Consider the following 19,075-nt stretch of genomic DNA (forward strand, 5'->3'; position numbering starts at 1 on the left):
GGCTAGCATCAAAAGATCATTGCTTCCAAGTCCCATCAAACCTGTGAGGAACCTGTATCCCCGTTCACTCTTGAAAAGACTGTTATGTTCAATACTGTTGCATAAAATCTTCGAGTAAAGTTCAGTTTACTTCATAAAATCTGCTGTGGACATTCCGTTATTTTTCCCTGCCGTTTGTGGGGTGGTTTGCAGTAGGAACATTACTATTGAGGAAACCGCAGCCTGGCGTCACCACATTCAAGGGTTAATACCACCAGACCCAACACTATTACCGCAACACCCTAGACACCATTACGCTCCCAGCACCACATTTACATTATCTTATTTTAAAAAAGTGTGTGTGGGGGGTTGGGGGGCAGTGTGATTCACACTTTTATTAGGGGAGGGGCCTATTCACATTTATAATATTTTTTTTTTATTATTATTCTTTTTTACACTTTTTTTTTTGTTCCCATAGAGGACTATAATATGAAATCACTGGATCGCTAACAAAGTTCGATGCTATGAACGGCTTTAGGTCCCACAATCAACTTTGATTTCGGGATCTAAAGGGTTCATAGGCGTAATAGGGATATTATCTGGCCCAAGGCTGAAGATTCCCCCCATGGTATGGAGTGGGATGTCATCACAATCTCGCTCCAATGCTGGTTACTCCTTCCCAGGACATCCCCATGTGACCTATAGCGGGAATGTGTAAAACTATATAGATTTTCCCATCCCAAGTAAGAAATGCTACTTCTAGTTTATATTACTATGAAATAATGAATCTCATTCATCTCGTGTCCTTTATAACAGATACATTGAATGCTCAGGATAACATATCACATAGCACATTTTTATCATGACTTTTATGTTGAGGTTTTTATGTATTTTTTAACTTTGGCTTCCAATGTTGCTGTTTTTCAACCATCAGTTCATTGGGACAATGCAATCATAGCGCAGGCCCATGTAACATATTGTACTGCACTATCCAATAGCCAGACCCATCGACCAATAGGATCGCAGGGTTTTACAAATAAACAACAACAGAAAATGACAGTTGGTGCCAGTCTGCGATTGCTCTTCTAGAGTTGAGACCGGCTCCTTATTTCTCTGCGAGAAGTGACTTTTTTGGACAGCGACCCCCATCAATTTCTACAGATTTTGAGGAGAGGAGGAGAGGCGAGCAGGAGGCGAGTAGGAGGCGGAGGAGAGGAGGAGGCGGAGGAGAGAAGGAGGCGGAGGAGGAGAGGAGGCGGAGGAGGAGAGGAGGAGAGGAGAGGAGGAGAGGCGAGGAGGAGGAGAGGCGAGGAGGAGGAGGCGGCGAGGAAGAGAAGAAAAGGCGACACCATGAGGAAGAGGAAGAGAGAACTGACAGCCCTTTATGAGGAGGAGTGGTAAGTATAAAGGACACATCACTACACCATTTTATAGGGGTACATTTACAGACAGTCTTCAAAAACTAAGAGTTGTTTTTCTGCCATCCACTAGGGGAAGATTTATCAAAAATGTAGAGAAAATGTTGACCAGTTGCCATAGCAACCAATCAGCGTCCCCCCCTTTTTCAGAGGCCTTTTTAAAAAAGAAATTAAAAAAGCAATCTGATTGGTTGCTATGGGTAACTGCAACACTATTCTCAGCCAAACGTTTTGATAAATCTCCCCCAGTACTGTCTATGATGTTTTTTTTCTTTTCTAAAGTTTGCACTGAGCATGTCCCATAAACTGTCATGTGCAGTGCAACCACACTACTGAGCCTCCATGTATAACTGCTACTAGTGTATATGCTAATTGCCCCTAATGTTATATGTGATAACTGCCCCCCTAATGTTATATATGATAACTGCCCCCCTAACGTTATATGTGATAACCGCCCCCCTAATGTTATATGTGATAACTGCCCCCCTAATGTTATATGTGATAACTGCCCCTAATGTTATATGTGATAACTGCCCCCCTAATGTTGTATGTGATAACTGCCCCCCTAATATTATATGTGATAACTGCCCCTCTAATGTTATATGTGATAACTGCCCCCCTAATGTTGTATGTGATAACTGCCCCCCTAATATTATATGTGATAACTGCCCCCCTAATGTTATATGTGATAACTGCCCCCCTAATGTTATATGTGATAACTGCCCCTCTAATGTTATATGTGATAACTGCCCCCCTAATGTTATATGTGATAACTGCCCCCCTAATGTTATATGTGATAACTTCCCCCCTAATGTTATGTGTGATAACTGCCCCCTTAATGTTATATGTGATAACTGCCCCCCTAATGTTATATGTGATAAATGCCCCCTAATGTTATATGTGATAACTGCCCCACTAATGTTATATGTTATAACTGCCCTCTAATGTTATATGTGATAACTGCCCCCCTAATGTTATATGTGATAACTGCCCCCCTAATGTTATATGTGATAACTGCCCCCCTAATGTTATATGTGATAACTGCCCCCCTAATGTTATATGTGATAACTTCCCCCCTAATGTTATGTGTGATAACTGCCCCCTTAATGTTATATGTGATAACTGCCCCCCTAATGTTATATGTGATAAATGCCCCCCTAATGTTATATGTGATAACTGCCCCACTAATGTTATATGTTATAACTGCCCTCTAATGTTATATGTGATAACTGCCCCCCTAATGTTATATGTGATAACTGCCCCCCTAATGTTATATGTGATAACTGCCCCACTAATGTTATATGTGATAACTGCCCCCTAATGTTATATGTGATAACTGCCCCTCAAATGTTATATGTGATAACTGCCCCCCTAATGATGTATGTGATAACTGCCCCCCTAATGTTATATGTGATAACTGCCCCCCTGATGTTGTATGTGATAACTGCCCCTCTAATGTCATATGTGACACTGCCCCCTAATGTTATATGTGATAACTGCCCCCCTAATGTTTTATGTGATAACTGCCCCCCTAATGTTATATGTGATAACTGCCCCTCTAATATTATATGTGATAACTGCCCCTAATGTTATATGTGATAACTGCCTCCCTAATGTTATATGTGATAACTGCCCCCCTAATGTTATATGTGATAACTGCCCCTCTAATGTTATATGTGATAACTACCCCTCTAATATTATATGTGATAACTGCCCCTAATGTTATATGTGATAACTGCCCCCCTAATGTTATATGTGATAACTGCCCCCCTAATGTTATATGTGATAACTGCCCCACTAATATTATATGTGATAACTGCCCCTCTAATGTTATATGTGATAACTGCCCCAAATGTTATATGTGATAACTGCCCCCCTAATGTTATATGTGATAACTGCCCCCCTAATGTTATATGTGATAACTGCCCCTCTAAAGTTATATGTGATAACTACCCCTCTAATATTATATGTGATAACTGCCCCTAATGTTATATATGATAACTGCCCCCCTAATGTTATATGTGATAACTGCCCCCCTAATGTTATATGTGATAACTGCCCCCCTAATGTTATATGTGATAACTGCCCCCCTAATGTTATATGTGATAACTGCCCCCCTAATGTTATATGTGATAACTGCCCCCCTAATGTTATATGTGATAACTTCCCCCCTAATGTTATGTGTGATAACTGCCCCCTTAATGTTATATGTGATAACTGCCCCCCTAATGTTATATGTGATAAATGCCCCCCTAATGTTATATGTGATAACTGCCCCACTAATGTTATATGTTATAACTGCCCTCTAATGTTATATGTGATAACTGCCCCCCTAATGTTATATGTGATAACTGCCCCCCTAATGTTATATGTGATAACTGCCCCACTAATGTTATATGTGATAACTGCCCCCTAATGTTATATGTGATAACTGCCCCTCAAATGTTATATGTGATAACTGCCCCCCTAATGATGTATGTGATAACTGCCCCCCTAATGTTATATGTGATAACTGCCCCCCTAATGTTTTATGTGATAACTGCCCCCCTAATGTTATATGTGATAACTGCCCCTCTAATATTATATGTGATAACTGCCCCTAATGTTATATGTGATAACTGCCTCCCTAATGTTATATGTGATAACTGCCCCCCTAATGTTATATGTGATAACTGCCCCTCTAATGTTATATGTGATAACTACCCCTCTAATATTATATGTGATAACTGCCCCTAATGTTATATGTGATAACTGCCCCCCTAATGTTATATGTGATAACTGCCCCCCTAATGTTATATGTGATAACTGCCCCACTAATATTATATGTGATAACTGCCCCTCTAATGTTATATGTGATAACTGCCCCAAATGTTATATGTGATAACTGCCCCCCTAATGTTATATGTGATAACTGCCCCCCTAATGTTATATGTGATAACTGCCCCTCTAAAGTTATATGTGATAACTACCCCTCTAATATTATATGTGATAACTGCCCCTAATGTTATATATGATAACTGCCCCCCTAATGTTATATGTGATAACTGCCCCCCTAATGTTATATGTGATAACTGCCCCCCTAATGTTATATGTGATAACTGCCCCCCTAATGTTATATGTGATAACTGCCCCCCTAATGTTATATGTGATAACTGCCCCCCTAATGTTATATGTGATAACTGCCCCCCTAATGTTATATGTGATAACTGCCCCCCTAATGTTATATGTGATAACTGCTCCCCTAATGTTATATGTGATAACTGCCCCCCTAATGTTATATGTGATAACTGCCCCCAATGTTATTATAGTTGGGCAGCTATATGTATCATACCACCAGAGGAATTTAGATTAAGAAGTTTTCTGGGACTTTTCCATTTATGGTCCATCCTCAGGACTGGCTATTAATGTGTTGTTGGTGGTGGACCAACACCAGGCACCTCACCCCTGCCCTACAGCTGTTTGGCAGAGCCATGGGGGGAGATTTATCAAAACCTGTCCAGTAAAAAGCTGCTGAGTTGCCCATAGCAACCAATCAGATAGCTTCTTTCATTTTGCAAAGGCCTTTTCAAAAATGAAAGAATCGATCTGATTGGTTGCTATGGGCAACACAGCAACTTTTCCTCAGGACAGGTTTTGATAAATTTCCCCCCATGATGGTTTTCACATATAAACAATGGAGGAGATTTATCCAAACCTGGGCAGAGGAAGAGTGGTGCAGTTGCCTATAGCAACCTATCAGATTGCTTCTTTTAAAAAATGAAAGAAGCAATATGATTGGTTGCTATGGGCAACTGCACCACTCTTCCTCTACACAGGTTTGGATAAATCTCCTCCAATGACGGGAGATAGAGAAGAGATTTTGGGTCATTCTGAAATGCTGGTGCCAGGTCACTGCAGCACAGCCCCCATTTAATTTAATGGAACTAAGATTTGACAGCAGTGGATAGACCATAAATGTAAATGTCCCAGAAAACCACTGGAAAATCTCTTTAATATATATGATAACTGCCTCTTCAATGGTAAATGTGATTTCTGACCCAGTGTTATACGTGATGATGCCACTATTTTTGTTTCGATAATGCCACTATTTTTAGGCCTTTTCGATCGCTTTTTATACATTTTTGTCTGGTACATGAAGTGACCAAAAATCTGCAATTCTGCTATTTTTTTACATTTACGCCATTAACCGTGCAGTTTTGTTACCATTGGACATTTCTGCATGTGGCAATACTTAAAGGGGTACTCCACCGCTAGGCATCTTGGGGGAGATTTATCAAAACCTGTCCAGAGGACAAGTTGCCCAGTTACCCATAGCAACCAATCAGTTCACTTCTTTCACTTTGCAGAGGCCTTGTTAAAAATGAAAGAAGCAAGCTGATTGGTTGCTATGGGCACCCTATCCCCTATCGCACGGACACCCGTGACCTCTGCGCACTGACCCGTGACACCCCGTGTTCTGAACAAATGCCAAGCTTTGGCGGCAGTGGTCATGATGTCACGCCATTCCCCCTAGTGACGTCATGCCCCCCCATCGATGTCTATGGGAAGGGGTGTGACGGCTCCCATAGACATGCATGGAGGGGATGTGGCGTTTTTTCTTTTTGATTTTTTACATTTTTTTTCCAGCAGTCAATGTGTAGCATGAATAATTCAATTATTTTATTATTTGGGTCATTATGGATGTGGCAAAACTCAATATGTTTTTTTAATTTTTTATGTTGTTTTTAGAAAAAGTTGATGCTTTTTTTAATTTACATTTTATTTTTAAGAGCCCTACAAAGGGACTGACAGCGATCAGTGTGGAAACTCCTCACATGCAGCTGTCAGGATTTGACTGATGTATATGAAGGGTTAATCTACTAGAAGAGGTTCCTCCGCTCCTAGTAGCTCCAGCAGGAGCCCGACTATCATACTGATCCCTGCACGGTAGACCCGCATTGCCTTATGATAGCACTGAAAATATGGTGGGCAAGACTAGGGACCCTTAACCTCTTAAGGACCCATGACGTATGCATACAAAATCCTTCAGCAGGGATCCAGGACAAACGCCGAGGGGGGCCATGTAGGCCCCCCATGTCGGCAACCGCCGCAAATCGCAAGGATAATCGCCCTTGCGATCTGCGGCGATACCGGGCTGATCGGGTCTCTGGGACCCGACCGCCTGGTAATTTTGCATGATCCCGGCTGTCACAGACAGCCAGGACCATGCTGAAGTATAGGAGCGAGGTGGCAAGCCTGCCACCTCCTCCGATCCCCTGCGATTCTTTGGTTAGTTAACCGACCAATCGCAGGGGGGGGGGGCGGTTACTTCCTCCCGCCCTGCCCGGCCCCTGGAAGTCCGGAGAGGACGGGTGGAAGACCGGAGGACGCGGCGGGGGACGGGGGAGTGCTGGATACCGGCCCCGGTACTTACCTCGTCCCTGAAGACACGGATCCCGGCGATGAAGACGGCGGCGACGATAGGTGAGTAGAACTTCAGCCGCGGTCGGGCCCTTTACAGCAATGCACATCGCCGTAAAGCGACATGCATTGCTGTATTGGGACCCTGTATACTATAACTCCCAGCATGCCCAGACAGCCCTTGGCATCTGGGCATGCTGGGAGTTGCAGTTTTGCAACATATGGAGGTCCGCAGTTTTGGGACCACTGTGCCCTTCCAGATGTTGCAAAACTACACATCCTCAGCATGCCCTTACTGTCCAGGCATGCTGGGAGTTGTAGTTCTGTAACATCTGGCCCTTCAGATGTTGCAGAACTACAACTCCCAGCATGCCTGGACAGTTTTGGCATACTGGGAGTTGTAGTTTTGCAACATCTGGAAGGGCACAGATTGGGAACCACTGTATTAGTGGTCTGCAAACTGTAGTCCTCCAGATGTTGCAAACTACAACTCCAAGCATGCTGGGAGTTGTAGTTCGGCAACATCTGGCTCTAAAGATGTTGCCGAACTACTACTTCCAGCATGCCTGAGAATGTTTGGGAGTTGTGGTTTTGCAACAACAGGAGGCAAACTGGTTGGGAAACATTGTCTGTTTCCTAACTCAGTGTTTCCCAACCCGAGTGCCTCCAGCATGCACTGATAGACTGTGCATGCTGGGAGTTGTAGTTTTGCAACAGCTGGAGGTCCCCCCCCCTGTGAATGTACAGGGTACATTCACATGGGCAGGGGCTTAAAGTGAATATCAGGCTGCAAGTTTGCGATGCAGCAAATTTTGCGCGGCACCTCAAACTCGCAGCGGGAAACTCGCTGTAACCCCCCAACCGTGTGACTGTACACTAAAAACACTACACTAACACAAAATAAAATAAAAAGTAAAAAACACTACATATACACATACCCCTACACAGCCCCCCTCCCCTCCCCAATAAAAATGAAAAACGCCTGGTACGCCACTGTTTTCAAAATGGAGCCTCCAGCTGTTGCAAAACAACAACTCCCAGTATTGCCGGACAGCCGTCGACTGTCCAAGCATGATGGGAGTTTTGCAACAGCTGGAGTCCACCCCTATGCAAATCCCTAATTCAGGCCTCAAATGCGCATGGCGCTCTCACTTTGGAGCCCTGTCGTATTTCAAGGCAACAGTTTAGGGCCACATATGGGGTATCGCCGTATTCGGGAGAAATTGCCTTACAAATTTTGGGGGGCTTTTTCTCCTTTCACCCCTTATGAAAAGGTGAAGTTGGGGTCTACACCAGCATGTTAGTGTAAAAAAAAAAATTTTTTACACTAACATGCTGGTGTTGACCTATACTTTTCATTTTGACAAGAGGTAAAAGGGAAAAAAGCCCCCCAAAATTTGTAATGCAATTTCTCCCGAGTACGGAGATACCCCATATGTGGGCGCAAAGTGCTCTGGGGGCGCACAACAAGGCCCAGAAGGGAGAGTGCACCATGTACATTTGAGGTGATTTGCACAGGGGTGGCTGATTGTTACAGCGGTTTTGATAAACGCAAAAAAAACTAAACCCCACATGTGACCCCATTTCGGAAACTACACCCCTCACGGAATTTAATGAGGGGTGCAGTGAGAATTTACACCCCACTGGTGTCTGACAGATCTTTGGAACAGTGGGCTGCGCAAATTAAAAATTTTGTACAGCCCACTGTTCCAAAGATCTGACAGACACCAGTGGGGGGTAAATGCTCACTGTACCCCTTGTTACGTTCCTCAAGGGGTCTAGTTTCCAAAATGGTATGCCATGTGGGGGTTATTTTGCTGTTCTGGCACCATAGGGGCTTCCTAAATGCGACATGCCCCCCGAGCAAAATTTGCTCTCAAAAAGCCAAATATGACTCCTTCTCTTCTGAGCATTGTAGTTCGCCCGTAGTGCGCTTCAGGTCAACTTATGGGGTACCTCCATACTCAGAAGAGATGGGGTTACAAATTTAAGGGGGTATTTTCTGCTATTAACCCTTGCAAAAATTTGAAATTTGGGGGGGAAACACACATTTTAGTGAATTTTTTTTTTTTTACGTAGGCAAAAGTCGTGAAACCCCTGTGAGGTATTAAGGCTCACTTTATTCCTTGTTACGTTCCTCAAGGGGTCTAGTTTCCAAAATGGTATTGCATGTGTTTTTTTTTTGCTGTCCTGGCACCATAGGGGCTTCCTAAATGAGACATGCCCCCGAGCAAAATTTGCTCTCAAAAATCCAAATATGACTCCTTCTCTTCTGAGCATTGTAGTTCGCCCGTAGTGCACTTCAGGTCAACTTATGGGGTACCTCCACACTCAGAAGAGACGGGGTTACAAATTTTGCGGGGTATTTTCTGCTATTAAACCTTGCAAAAATGTGAAATTTGGGGGGAAACACACATTTTATTGAAATTTTTTTACATATGCAAAAGTCGTGATACACCTGTGGGGTATTAAGGTTTCACAGGCTGCTATTCCTGTGAAACACCTAAAGGGTTAAAATGCTGACTGAATGTCATTTTGAATACATTGGGGGGTGCAGTTTTTATAATCGGGTCACTTTTGGGGTATTTCTAAGATGAAGACCCTTGAAATCCACTTCAAACCTGAACTGGTCCCTGAAAAATTGTGATTTTGGAAATTTTGGGAAAAATTGGAAAATTGCTGCTGAACTTTGAAGCCCTCTGATGTCTTCCAAAAGTAAAAACTCATCAATTTTATGATGCAAATATAAAGTAGACATATTGTATATGTGAATAAAAAAAATTATATTTGGAATATCCATTTTCCTTACAAGCTTCAAAGTTAGAAAAATGCAAAATTTTCAAATTTTTCATCAAATTTGGGGATTTTTCACCAAGAAAGGATGCAAGTTACCAAAAAATGTTACCACTAAGTTAAAGTAGAATATGTCACGAAAAAACAATCTTGGAATCAGAATGATAACTAAAAGCATTCCAGAGTTATTAATGTTTAAAGTGACAGTGGTCAGATGTGCAAAAAATGGCCGGGTCCTAAGGTGTAAAATGGCTGGGTCCTTAAGGGGTTAAAGGGGTACTCCACTGATCTGTGCAGACGCCCGGCATTCTGCCACGCCCCCTCCCATAGACATGAATGGAGGGGGCGTGGCTTGATGTAACGAGAATATAATGTTGTACCATATGGTCTCATAGACTTCCATGGTGTCATATTATGGCTCCTTATAACCGGGATGGCACATTATTTGGTCGGGTGCATGAGGCTCAATACTATAGATGTTATCTCTTCTATCACAGTTCAGCATCTGCCACCCAGGAGGAGCCGGAGAAGACGGAGGACCAGCCAAAGGAGGAGGAGACAGACGGCGAGCCCAAGAAGAAGAGGGAGCAGACGGACAACAACCGCAGGGAGACCAATGATGACGCCATCCTACAGCCGGAGGAACGGGCCGCTTTTTACAGACTCCTGGGTAACAATACATTTTTTTTTCAATGACAAAAAGCATAATATTTTATCACATGATAAAATAAAGTGTTCTTATCCCGTTAAAGGTGCCCCCCCCCCCCAGAAGATAGATAGTTGCCCCCAGTGTAGATAGGTTCTGCCAAGGGGTAGATAGCGGTTCCCAGTGTAGACAGGTGCCCTCCAGGAGGTAGATAGTAGTTTCCAGTGTAGATAGGTTTCCGCCAGAGGTAGACAGTAGTAATGAGCGGCAGGGGACATATTCGAATTTGCGATATTTTACTATGTTCGTTTTTTTTTTTTCCATGCGAAAATTTGTAATGAAATTCGCATAGTGCGCATGCACAATTATATCTCCAGTGTGCCGATATACGCATAAATATTCACATAAAAGTGCTGATATCCGCGGTAAAAATTTGCATTTCGAAAATTTGCTCTCAATACCAGTACACAGCCCCACAGTGTAGACAAGGGCCCTCCAGGATGTAGGAAGTTACCTCCAGTGTAGATAGATTCCCCCCCAGAGGTAGATAGCTGTTCCCAGTGTAGACAGCTGCCCTCCAGGAGGCAGGTAGTTGCCTCCAGTGTAGATAAATTCCCCCCCCCCCCCCAGAGGTAGATAGCTGTTCCCAGTGTAGAGAGCTGCCCTCCAGGAGGCAGGTAGTTGTCTCCAGTGTAGATAGATTCCCCCCAGAGGTAGATAGCTGTTCCCAGTGTAGATAGCTGCCCTCCAGGAGGCAGGTAGTTGTCTCCAGTGTAGATAGATCCCCCCCCCCCCCAGAGGTAGATAGCTGTTCCCAGTGTAGACAGCTGCCCTCCAGGAGGCAGGTAGTTGCCTCCAGTGTAGATAAATTCCCCCCCAGAGGTAGATAGCTGTTCCCAGTGTAGACAGCTGCCCTCCAGGAGGCAGGTAGTTGTCTCCAGTGTAGATAGATTCCCCCCCCAGAGGTAGATAGCTGTTCCCAGTGTAGATAGCTGCCCTCCAGGAGGCAGGTAGTTGTCTCCAGTGTAGATAGATCCCCCCCCCCCCCCAGAGGTAGATAGCTGTTCCCAGTGTAGATAGCTGCCCTCCAGGAGGCAGGTAGTTGTCTCCAGTGTAGATAGATCCCCCCCCCCCCAGAGGTAGATAGCTGTTCCCAGTGTAGACAGCTGCCCTCCAGGAGGCAGGTAGTTGCCTCCAGTGTAGATAAATTCCTCCCCAGAGGTAGATAGCTGTTCCCAGTGTAGACAGCTGCCCTCCAGGAGGCAGGTAGTTGTTTTCAGTGTAGATAGATTCCCCCCAGAGGTAGATTGCTGTTCCCAGTGTAGATAGCTGCCCTCCAGGAGGCAGGTAGTTGTTTCCAGTGTAGATAGATTTCCCCTCCCACCCCAGAGGTAGATAGCTGTTCCCAGTATAGACAGATGCCCTCCAGGAGGCAGGTAGTTGATCCCAGTGTAGATAGGTTTCCCCAAACGTAGGCATTTTTCCCACAGTATAGACAGGTGCCCTCCAGGAAGTAGATAGTTGCCCCAATTGTAGATATGTCCCTGTCATCCAAAATTTTTAATTAATTAAATACATATATAATTAAATAAGAATTAAAAAATACATATTTACGTTTAGAGATGTCGCGAATTGTTTGCCGGCGAACAGTTCCTGGCGAATTTAGCATGTTCACGTTCGCCTCGCCGGGCGAACATATGTGAAGTTCGATCCGCCCCCTATACTTTAACCTTGCAGTAAACTTTGACCCTGTGAGTCAGAGTCAGCAGACGCATTACAGCCAATCAGCAGCAGTCCCTCCCTTCCAGACCCTCCTACCTCTTGCACGGATGCCATTTTAGCCTCATTCAGCATGCTGCAGGCTTAGGATGTGGAGGGTCAGAGAAGCTGCTCCTGCTGTATAGGGAAAGTGATAGCTAGGTTGCTGCTAGGTGGTGTATTCAGGGTCTAGTTTACTTCTAAAGCACTAGTGTAACATCTGCTTTAAGGACAGCACCCAAAAAAGCCCTTTTTAGGGCTGAAAGATATCAGTCCTGGTTGGGAGGGAACCGCTGGTATAAAGGGGTACTCCAGAATCAAACTTAAGTTCCTTCAAGCAACTAACTACTACAGTATTCAAAGGGCTGAAAGATATCAGTCCGTGTGTCTTGCAACAGCTGGAGGCACCCTGGTTGGGAGGGAACCGCTGGTTAAAAGGGGTACTCCAGAATCAAACTTAAGTTCCTTCAAGCAACTAACTATTACAGTATTCAAAGGGCTGAAAGATATCAGTCTGTGTGTTTTGCAACAGCTGGAGGCACCCTGATTGAGGATCACTGCTTAAAAGGGGAACTCCGCTGGCAAGCTTTTTTGCTCACTGTCACACTAGTGCAAATCACATTAGTTGTGACAGTTGTGCAAATAAAAAAAAATACCTTTTTTGGCTGTTAAATAAAATCAGTCATCACTGTCAGTTCACGTCACAGTTGACAGTTTTTTTGCCTGCAGGGCAAATTGTGTCACCCTAGTGCAAATCACATTAGGTGTGACAGTTGTGCAAATTAACCAAAAAAATTACAGGTAGAGGAAGGCCACCCCGCAGGGGCCGTCGTGGTGCTGGGATTACCTTTGGCCCTAGAATGGCCAGTCATCAGAGGCCACGTACCCTGAACCCCCAAAGTTCTGAGGACTTAGTTGACTGGCTATCACAAGACACCAAATCTACTACAGCTTCCCCTCGGAACCTTGACACACCATTCTTCTCCTCCTCTAGCTTAGCTTCGGGCACCTCTCATGCTACCAGAACCACGCATTCCATGCTTGGCAGCCGTCACCAGGTTTACCCAATGCGCAGTGTAGGTGATATACCTGCTCTGACCATGCTTTGCAGACCAGGTATCAGTGGTCAGATGGACCCTTGCCCCTACACTGTGTGCCAGACATGCCATAATTTCCTTTTGCACAATGGAGTAAAGGTTGGGGATTGCCTTTTGTGCAAAAACATTTCTGCCGGGTACCTTCCATTGCGGTGTCCCAATGGCTACAAATTTTTTAAAGGCCTCAGACTCCACCAGCTTGTATGGTAAAAGTTGGCGGGCTAGCAGTTCTGACAAGCCAGCTGTCAGACGCCAGGCTAGGGGGTGACTTTGAGACATTGTATTCTTGTGCTTACAGGATGTCCTGAATCAGTCCAGGAAGGTGTGTGGCCATTTCAGGCGTTCCTTCACGGCTACGGCGCACTTGCCAGATATCCAGCGGCGAAACAACATGCCAGTGAGGTGCTTGATTTGCGACAGCCCGACACGTTGGAATTCAACACTCCTAATGTTCGACCGCCTGCTCCAACAAGAAAAAGCCGTCAACAAATGTTTGTATGACCGGGGTGCTAGGACATCATCTGCGGAGCTGGGAATTTTTTTGCCACGTTACTGGAGGCTCATGCGCAATGCCTGTAGGCTCATGCGTCCTTTTGAAGAGGTGACCAACCTGGTTAGTCGCACCGAAGGCACCATCAGCGACATCATACCGTTTGTTTTCTTCCTGGAGCGTGCCCTGCGAAGAGTGCTGTATCAGGCAGTAGATGAGCGTGAAGAGGAAGAGTTGTGGACACCATCACCACCAGAAACAGCCTTATCAGCATCGCTTGCTGGACCTGCGGCAACGCTGGAAGAGGATTGTGAGGAAGAGGAGTCAGAGGAGGAATGTGGCTTTGAAGAGGAGGAGGAAGACCAACCACAGCAGGCATCCCAGGGTGCTCCTTGTCACCTATCTGGTTCCCGTGGTGTTGTACGTGGCTGGAGGGAAGAAGATTATAGCTTCCCTGACATCACTCAGGACGAGGAACGGGACATGAGTAGCTCGGCATCCGTCCTTGTGCAAATGGGGTCTTTCATGCTGTCGTGCCTGTTAAGGGACCCTCGTATAAAAAGGATGAAGGAGAACGACCTGCACTGGGTGTCCACGCTACTAGACCCCCGGTATAAACATAAAGTGCCAGATCATGTTACCGCATTACAGCAAGGCGGAAAGGATTTAGCATGTCCAAAATAAATTAAGAAGTATGCTGTACACAGTGTATAAGGGTTATGTCACAGCACAACAGGGATCTAACAGGGGAAGAGGTGAAAGTAATCCTCCTCCTCCTCCCACGAACACGCCGGCAAGGACAGGATGCTGTACAGACATGCTGTTGATGGAGGACATGCAGAGCTTTTTAAGTCCTACGCATCACCACAGCCCTTCGGGGTCCACCATCAGAGAACGACTTGACCGACAGGTAGCAGACTACCTGGCCTTAATCGCAGATATCGACACTCTGAGGAGCGATGAACCCCTTGACTACTGGGTATGCCGACTTGACCTGTGGCCTGAGCTATCCCAATTTGCGCTCTAACTTCTGGCCTGTCCCGCTTCAAGTGTCCTGTCAGAAAGGACCTTCAGTGCAGCAGGAGGTATTGTCACTGAGGTATTGCAGCAGGAGGTATTGTCACCTTTCTTAAGATGAATGAGGGATGGATCCCGAAGGGACTGACACTGGGCGATACATTTGACTGAACAAGGCCTGATCAGATGAGCTGCCTTGGGCTAAAAATGGTCCACACGCTGCTGTATTTGAACTCTGAATGCCGGATGACTTGCATGACTTATCCGCCACCAACTAGGGTTCAAGCCGCAATGTTTTAGGGCACTTTCTGCAAGGTGAAACAAACAGAATTTTTTCTGGCCGCTGCTACAGCAGCGGCTGCGACAATACCAAATTTTCCAGCCAGGTGTACATGCCTAATTTTTCTGGCCTCTGCTGCTGCACTTGTTATGGTGCTGCAATTTTTCTGTCCGCTGCTACAACTGCGGCTGAGACAATACCCAATTTTTCATCCATGTGTACATGCCTAATTTTTCTGGCCTCTGCTGCTGCACTTGTTATGGTGCTGCAATTTTTATGCCTGCTGCTACAGCTGCGACAATACCAAATTTTCCAGCCAGGTGTACATGCCTAATTTTTCTGGCCTCTGCTGCTGCACTTTTTCTGGTGCTGCAATTTTTCTGGCTGCTGCTACAGATGCGGCTGCGACAATACCAAATTTTTCATCCATGTGTACATGACTAACTTTTCTGGCCTCTGCTGCTGCACTTGTTATGGTGCTGCAATTTTTATGGCCGTTGCTACAGAAGCTGCAACAATACCACATTTTTCAGGCATGTGTACATGCCTAATTTTTCTGGTACTCTCTGCTGACATCTCTGTCCATTTTAGCAACCGTGGATATTAGATGTATGCTAAGGGTAGCATGGTGGCTCAGAGGTTAGCAATGGGGCCTTGGGTTCAAATCCCACTATGTGCTGCCTCAAGGGGGGCTCTAACTATGTGCCGCCTAATATGGGGGAATCTTATGTGCTGCCTAAAGGGGAGCTCTAACTATGTGCTGACTAACATGGGGTAATCTTACTATGTGATGCCTAAAGGGGGGGGGTCTAACTATGTGCTGCCTAAAGGGAGGCTCTAACTATGTGCTGCCTAATATGGGGGAATCTATGTGTTGTCTAAAGGGGGGAATCTAACTATGTGATGCCTAAAGGGGGGCTCTATATGCTGCCTAAAGGGTGCTAAAGCACGTTATTCCAAACCATTTAGGAATAATAGGTAATGTATGCCCTTTATGGATTAAAACCAGACTTTGCATCAACTATGTAATTTTCCATGGGAGTTTTACCATGGATCCCACTCCAGCACGCCACAATCCATTTGTTAGTCCCCTTGAAACAACTTTTAAATCACTATTGTGGCCAGAAAGAGTCCCTGTGGGTTTTAAAATTCGCCTGCCCATTGAAGTCAAAGGCGGTTCGCGAACATTTGCGGAAGGTCGCGTTTTCGGTTCGCGAACCGAAAATTTTATGTTTGCGACATCACTATTTACGTTCTCTTTACTGCCACACCCTTGGTGCACACAGAGTGATGTTACCCTGTGTGTGTCTGAGCCGGAGACAGTGGGCAGAGGTCCTGCACCTCTCCCAACCTGCAACCAGGGAAAGTGCCCTCGACCCATAATTCTAGAGATCTCCAGCAGTTCTGCCACCCTGCCGGGCTAGGAAGATGGTGGTTCCCTAGGCAGGTGCCTACTCAGCCAACCCCCAATCTTGGCCCTATGAAACAGACATATACATCGTAAATAAAGATCAGTATTATCATAGCCCTAATACTGAGGTCCATGTTCTTCAGGAAAGATAATGTTCCCTCTATAGAACCTTCTCTAGCCTGCTCTGGTGCTTCTGTACAATGTATAGTATGGAATATAGTGTATAATGTGTCAGTGACTGTATACACACATGTATATGTATATTATATGTAGAATTGTTATAGATAGTATAGAAGATATTGATTGAATAAATAAAAATAATGATATCTCTGTTATTTTTGTAGATGAAGGACACATCCAGCTATTTCTAGGCAGGGACAGCTGCTATAAGATCGCGGACAAGGTAGTATATAAAGGGAAAGAATAGATGTTGTACAGATAGAAGTAAATACAGGGATATACTGGAGACATACAGGTACTGTATAATAGAATGTATTTAGATAAGAAATGTATTACCAGCCTCTAACTCTTCTTCTCCCTCTAGTATCTCCTGGCCATGGTCCTCATCTACTTCCGAAGAGCCAACCTGCGTACGGAGGAATATAACACCTACTTCTTTCCAGCGCTGTGAGTTTTTATTAATGTTATTGCATATATACACATCTATATAAATACATAAATATATATATATATGTATATATATATATATACATACACATATCTATATAAATACATAAATATATATATATATATATATATATATATATATATATACACATTAATATAAATACATACATATATATATATATATATATATATATATATATATATATACCGGGCACTCTGTATTGTAATATTACTACCAATGGTTCTTCTCCTCTTTCTCTTGTGAAATGTTGTATAATTTTTATTTATTTATTTTTTCTTCCTTTTAGGTTTCTTGCCAACCAGTTTGAAGAGGATGAGATGTTTCGACGCGAGATCTACCCCTGGGCCCTTGGACCGATGTGGACGGCGATGAAGACATGCATGCTACACCTGCGGAACCTGCTGCTCCTCCGGATGAGATTCCACGCTTGGGTGACCAGAGACACCTGTGATCGGGTCAGTGACATAAAATAAAAACTATACACTAGGAATGAAAGTCTGTGTTTATTATAACAGTTTATATTGTGATTAATTCTAGATCATGGCACAAGACCCCGAGTACTGGGCATGGAAGAGAGAGCGGAAGGAACATCACGGCTGGGCCATACGCTGGTACCGGAGGGATCCTGGAGAATACGTCCCGAGAGGCCCATGGTGGATCCCTCCCGCCTGCTCCATCTGTCTCACCGATCTGAAGCCTTGTGCCGGGGAAGAAAACACCAAGCGAAGAAGGACGAAGAAAGAAGAACAGAACGGATGAAGACCAAGCCGCCCTAGATGTATTCTTAAGGTCACGTTCCCACTTGGCATATACGTAGCGTATTTGACGCTGCGCAAAGTCTGCAGAAGCAGCGGGAAATACGCTGCATATCCCTCGCTCACATACACACAAGGCTTTCTGGCGGCAGCCCTATGTGCGCAGTGAGTTTTGGAGGCGGGGCTCCATCTCCAAAACTCACTGCAAACATAGGGCTGCCGCAAGAAAGCCTTGTGTGTATGGTGAGCGAAGGATACGCAGCGTATCTCCCGCTGCTGCTACAGATTTTGCACAGCGTGAAGTATTCTGCATACACGCCAAGAGGGAACGTGCCCTTATAGTATATTTATTGTTACAATTAATGCACACACTAAATCACTGTACACAAATCACAAACACAAAATACATACACATTCATTCCCTACACACAATCACTACATACACATTTATTCTCTACACACTATCACTACATACACATTCATCCCCTACACACTTTTACTACATACACATTCATTCCCTACACACTATCAATACATACACAATCATCCTCTGCACACAATCACTACATACACATTCATTCCCTACACACTATCACTACATACACATTCCTCTTCCTACACACTATCACTACATACACATTCATCCCCCACACACTTTCACTACATACACAATCATTCCCTACACACTATCACTACATACACATTCATCTTCCTATACACTATCACTACATACACATTCAGCCCCTACACACTATCACTACATACACATTCATCCCCCACACACTTTCACTACATACACATTCATTCCCTACACACTATCACTACATACACATTCAGCCCCTACACACTATCACTACATACACATTCATCCCCTACACACTATCACTACATACACATTCATTCCCTACACACTATCACTACATACACATTCATCCCCTACACACTATCACTACATACACATTCAGCCCCTACACACTATCACTACATACACATTCATCCCCTACACACTATCACTACATACACATTTGCTGTCATGTTATAGCGTAATAGGGGCATAGATGCCCACAACAAGGAAATAATTCTACTGCCGTACAAATCACTAGTCAGACCACACATAGAATACTGTGTACAGTACTGGGCACCAGTGTACAAGAAAGATATAGTGGAGATGGAGAGGGTTCAAAGACGGGCAACCAGGGTAATACGGGGAATGGGAGGACTACAGTACCCAGAAAGATTATCAGAATTGGGTTTATTTAGTTTAGAAAAAAGAAGGCTTAGGGGAGACCTAATAACTTTGTAGAAATATATCAGGGGACCATTCAGAGATCTCTCCCATGATCTATTTATACCCAGGACTGTATCTACAACAAGGGGGCATC

The 19,075-nt window shown here is 44.5% G+C and overlaps 1 protein-coding gene across 3 annotated transcripts; it reads left to right on the top strand.

Annotated features, from left to right (window-relative positions):
- Positions 1-1,250: 1,250 nt before the first annotated feature.
- On the top strand, positions 1,251-17,766 carry LOC130369481 (speedy protein 1-B-like). Of its 3 annotated transcripts, none has more exons than XM_056574811.1 (5): positions 1,251-1,376; positions 10,088-10,260; positions 16,834-16,916; positions 17,225-17,393; positions 17,476-17,766. In XM_056574811.1, the coding sequence occupies exons 1-5, from the start codon at positions 1,364-1,366 to the stop codon at positions 17,695-17,697; spliced, it is 660 nt and encodes a 219-aa protein (XP_056430786.1). In that variant the 5' UTR covers positions 1,251-1,363; the 3' UTR covers positions 17,698-17,766. The 3 variants fall into 3 exon arrangements, with proteins under 3 accessions (XP_056430786.1, XP_056430788.1, XP_056430787.1); XM_056574813.1 differs by lacking the exon at positions 1,251-1,376 and adding an exon at positions 5,225-5,353; XM_056574812.1 differs by lacking the exon at positions 1,251-1,376 and adding an exon at positions 5,232-5,416.
- Positions 17,767-19,075: the final 1,309 nt, after the last annotated feature.

This window comes from Hyla sarda, chromosome 4, assembly GCF_029499605.1.
Source record: "Hyla sarda isolate aHylSar1 chromosome 4, aHylSar1.hap1, whole genome shotgun sequence".
Classification (NCBI taxonomy): Eukaryota; Metazoa; Chordata; class Amphibia; order Anura; family Hylidae; genus Hyla; species Hyla sarda.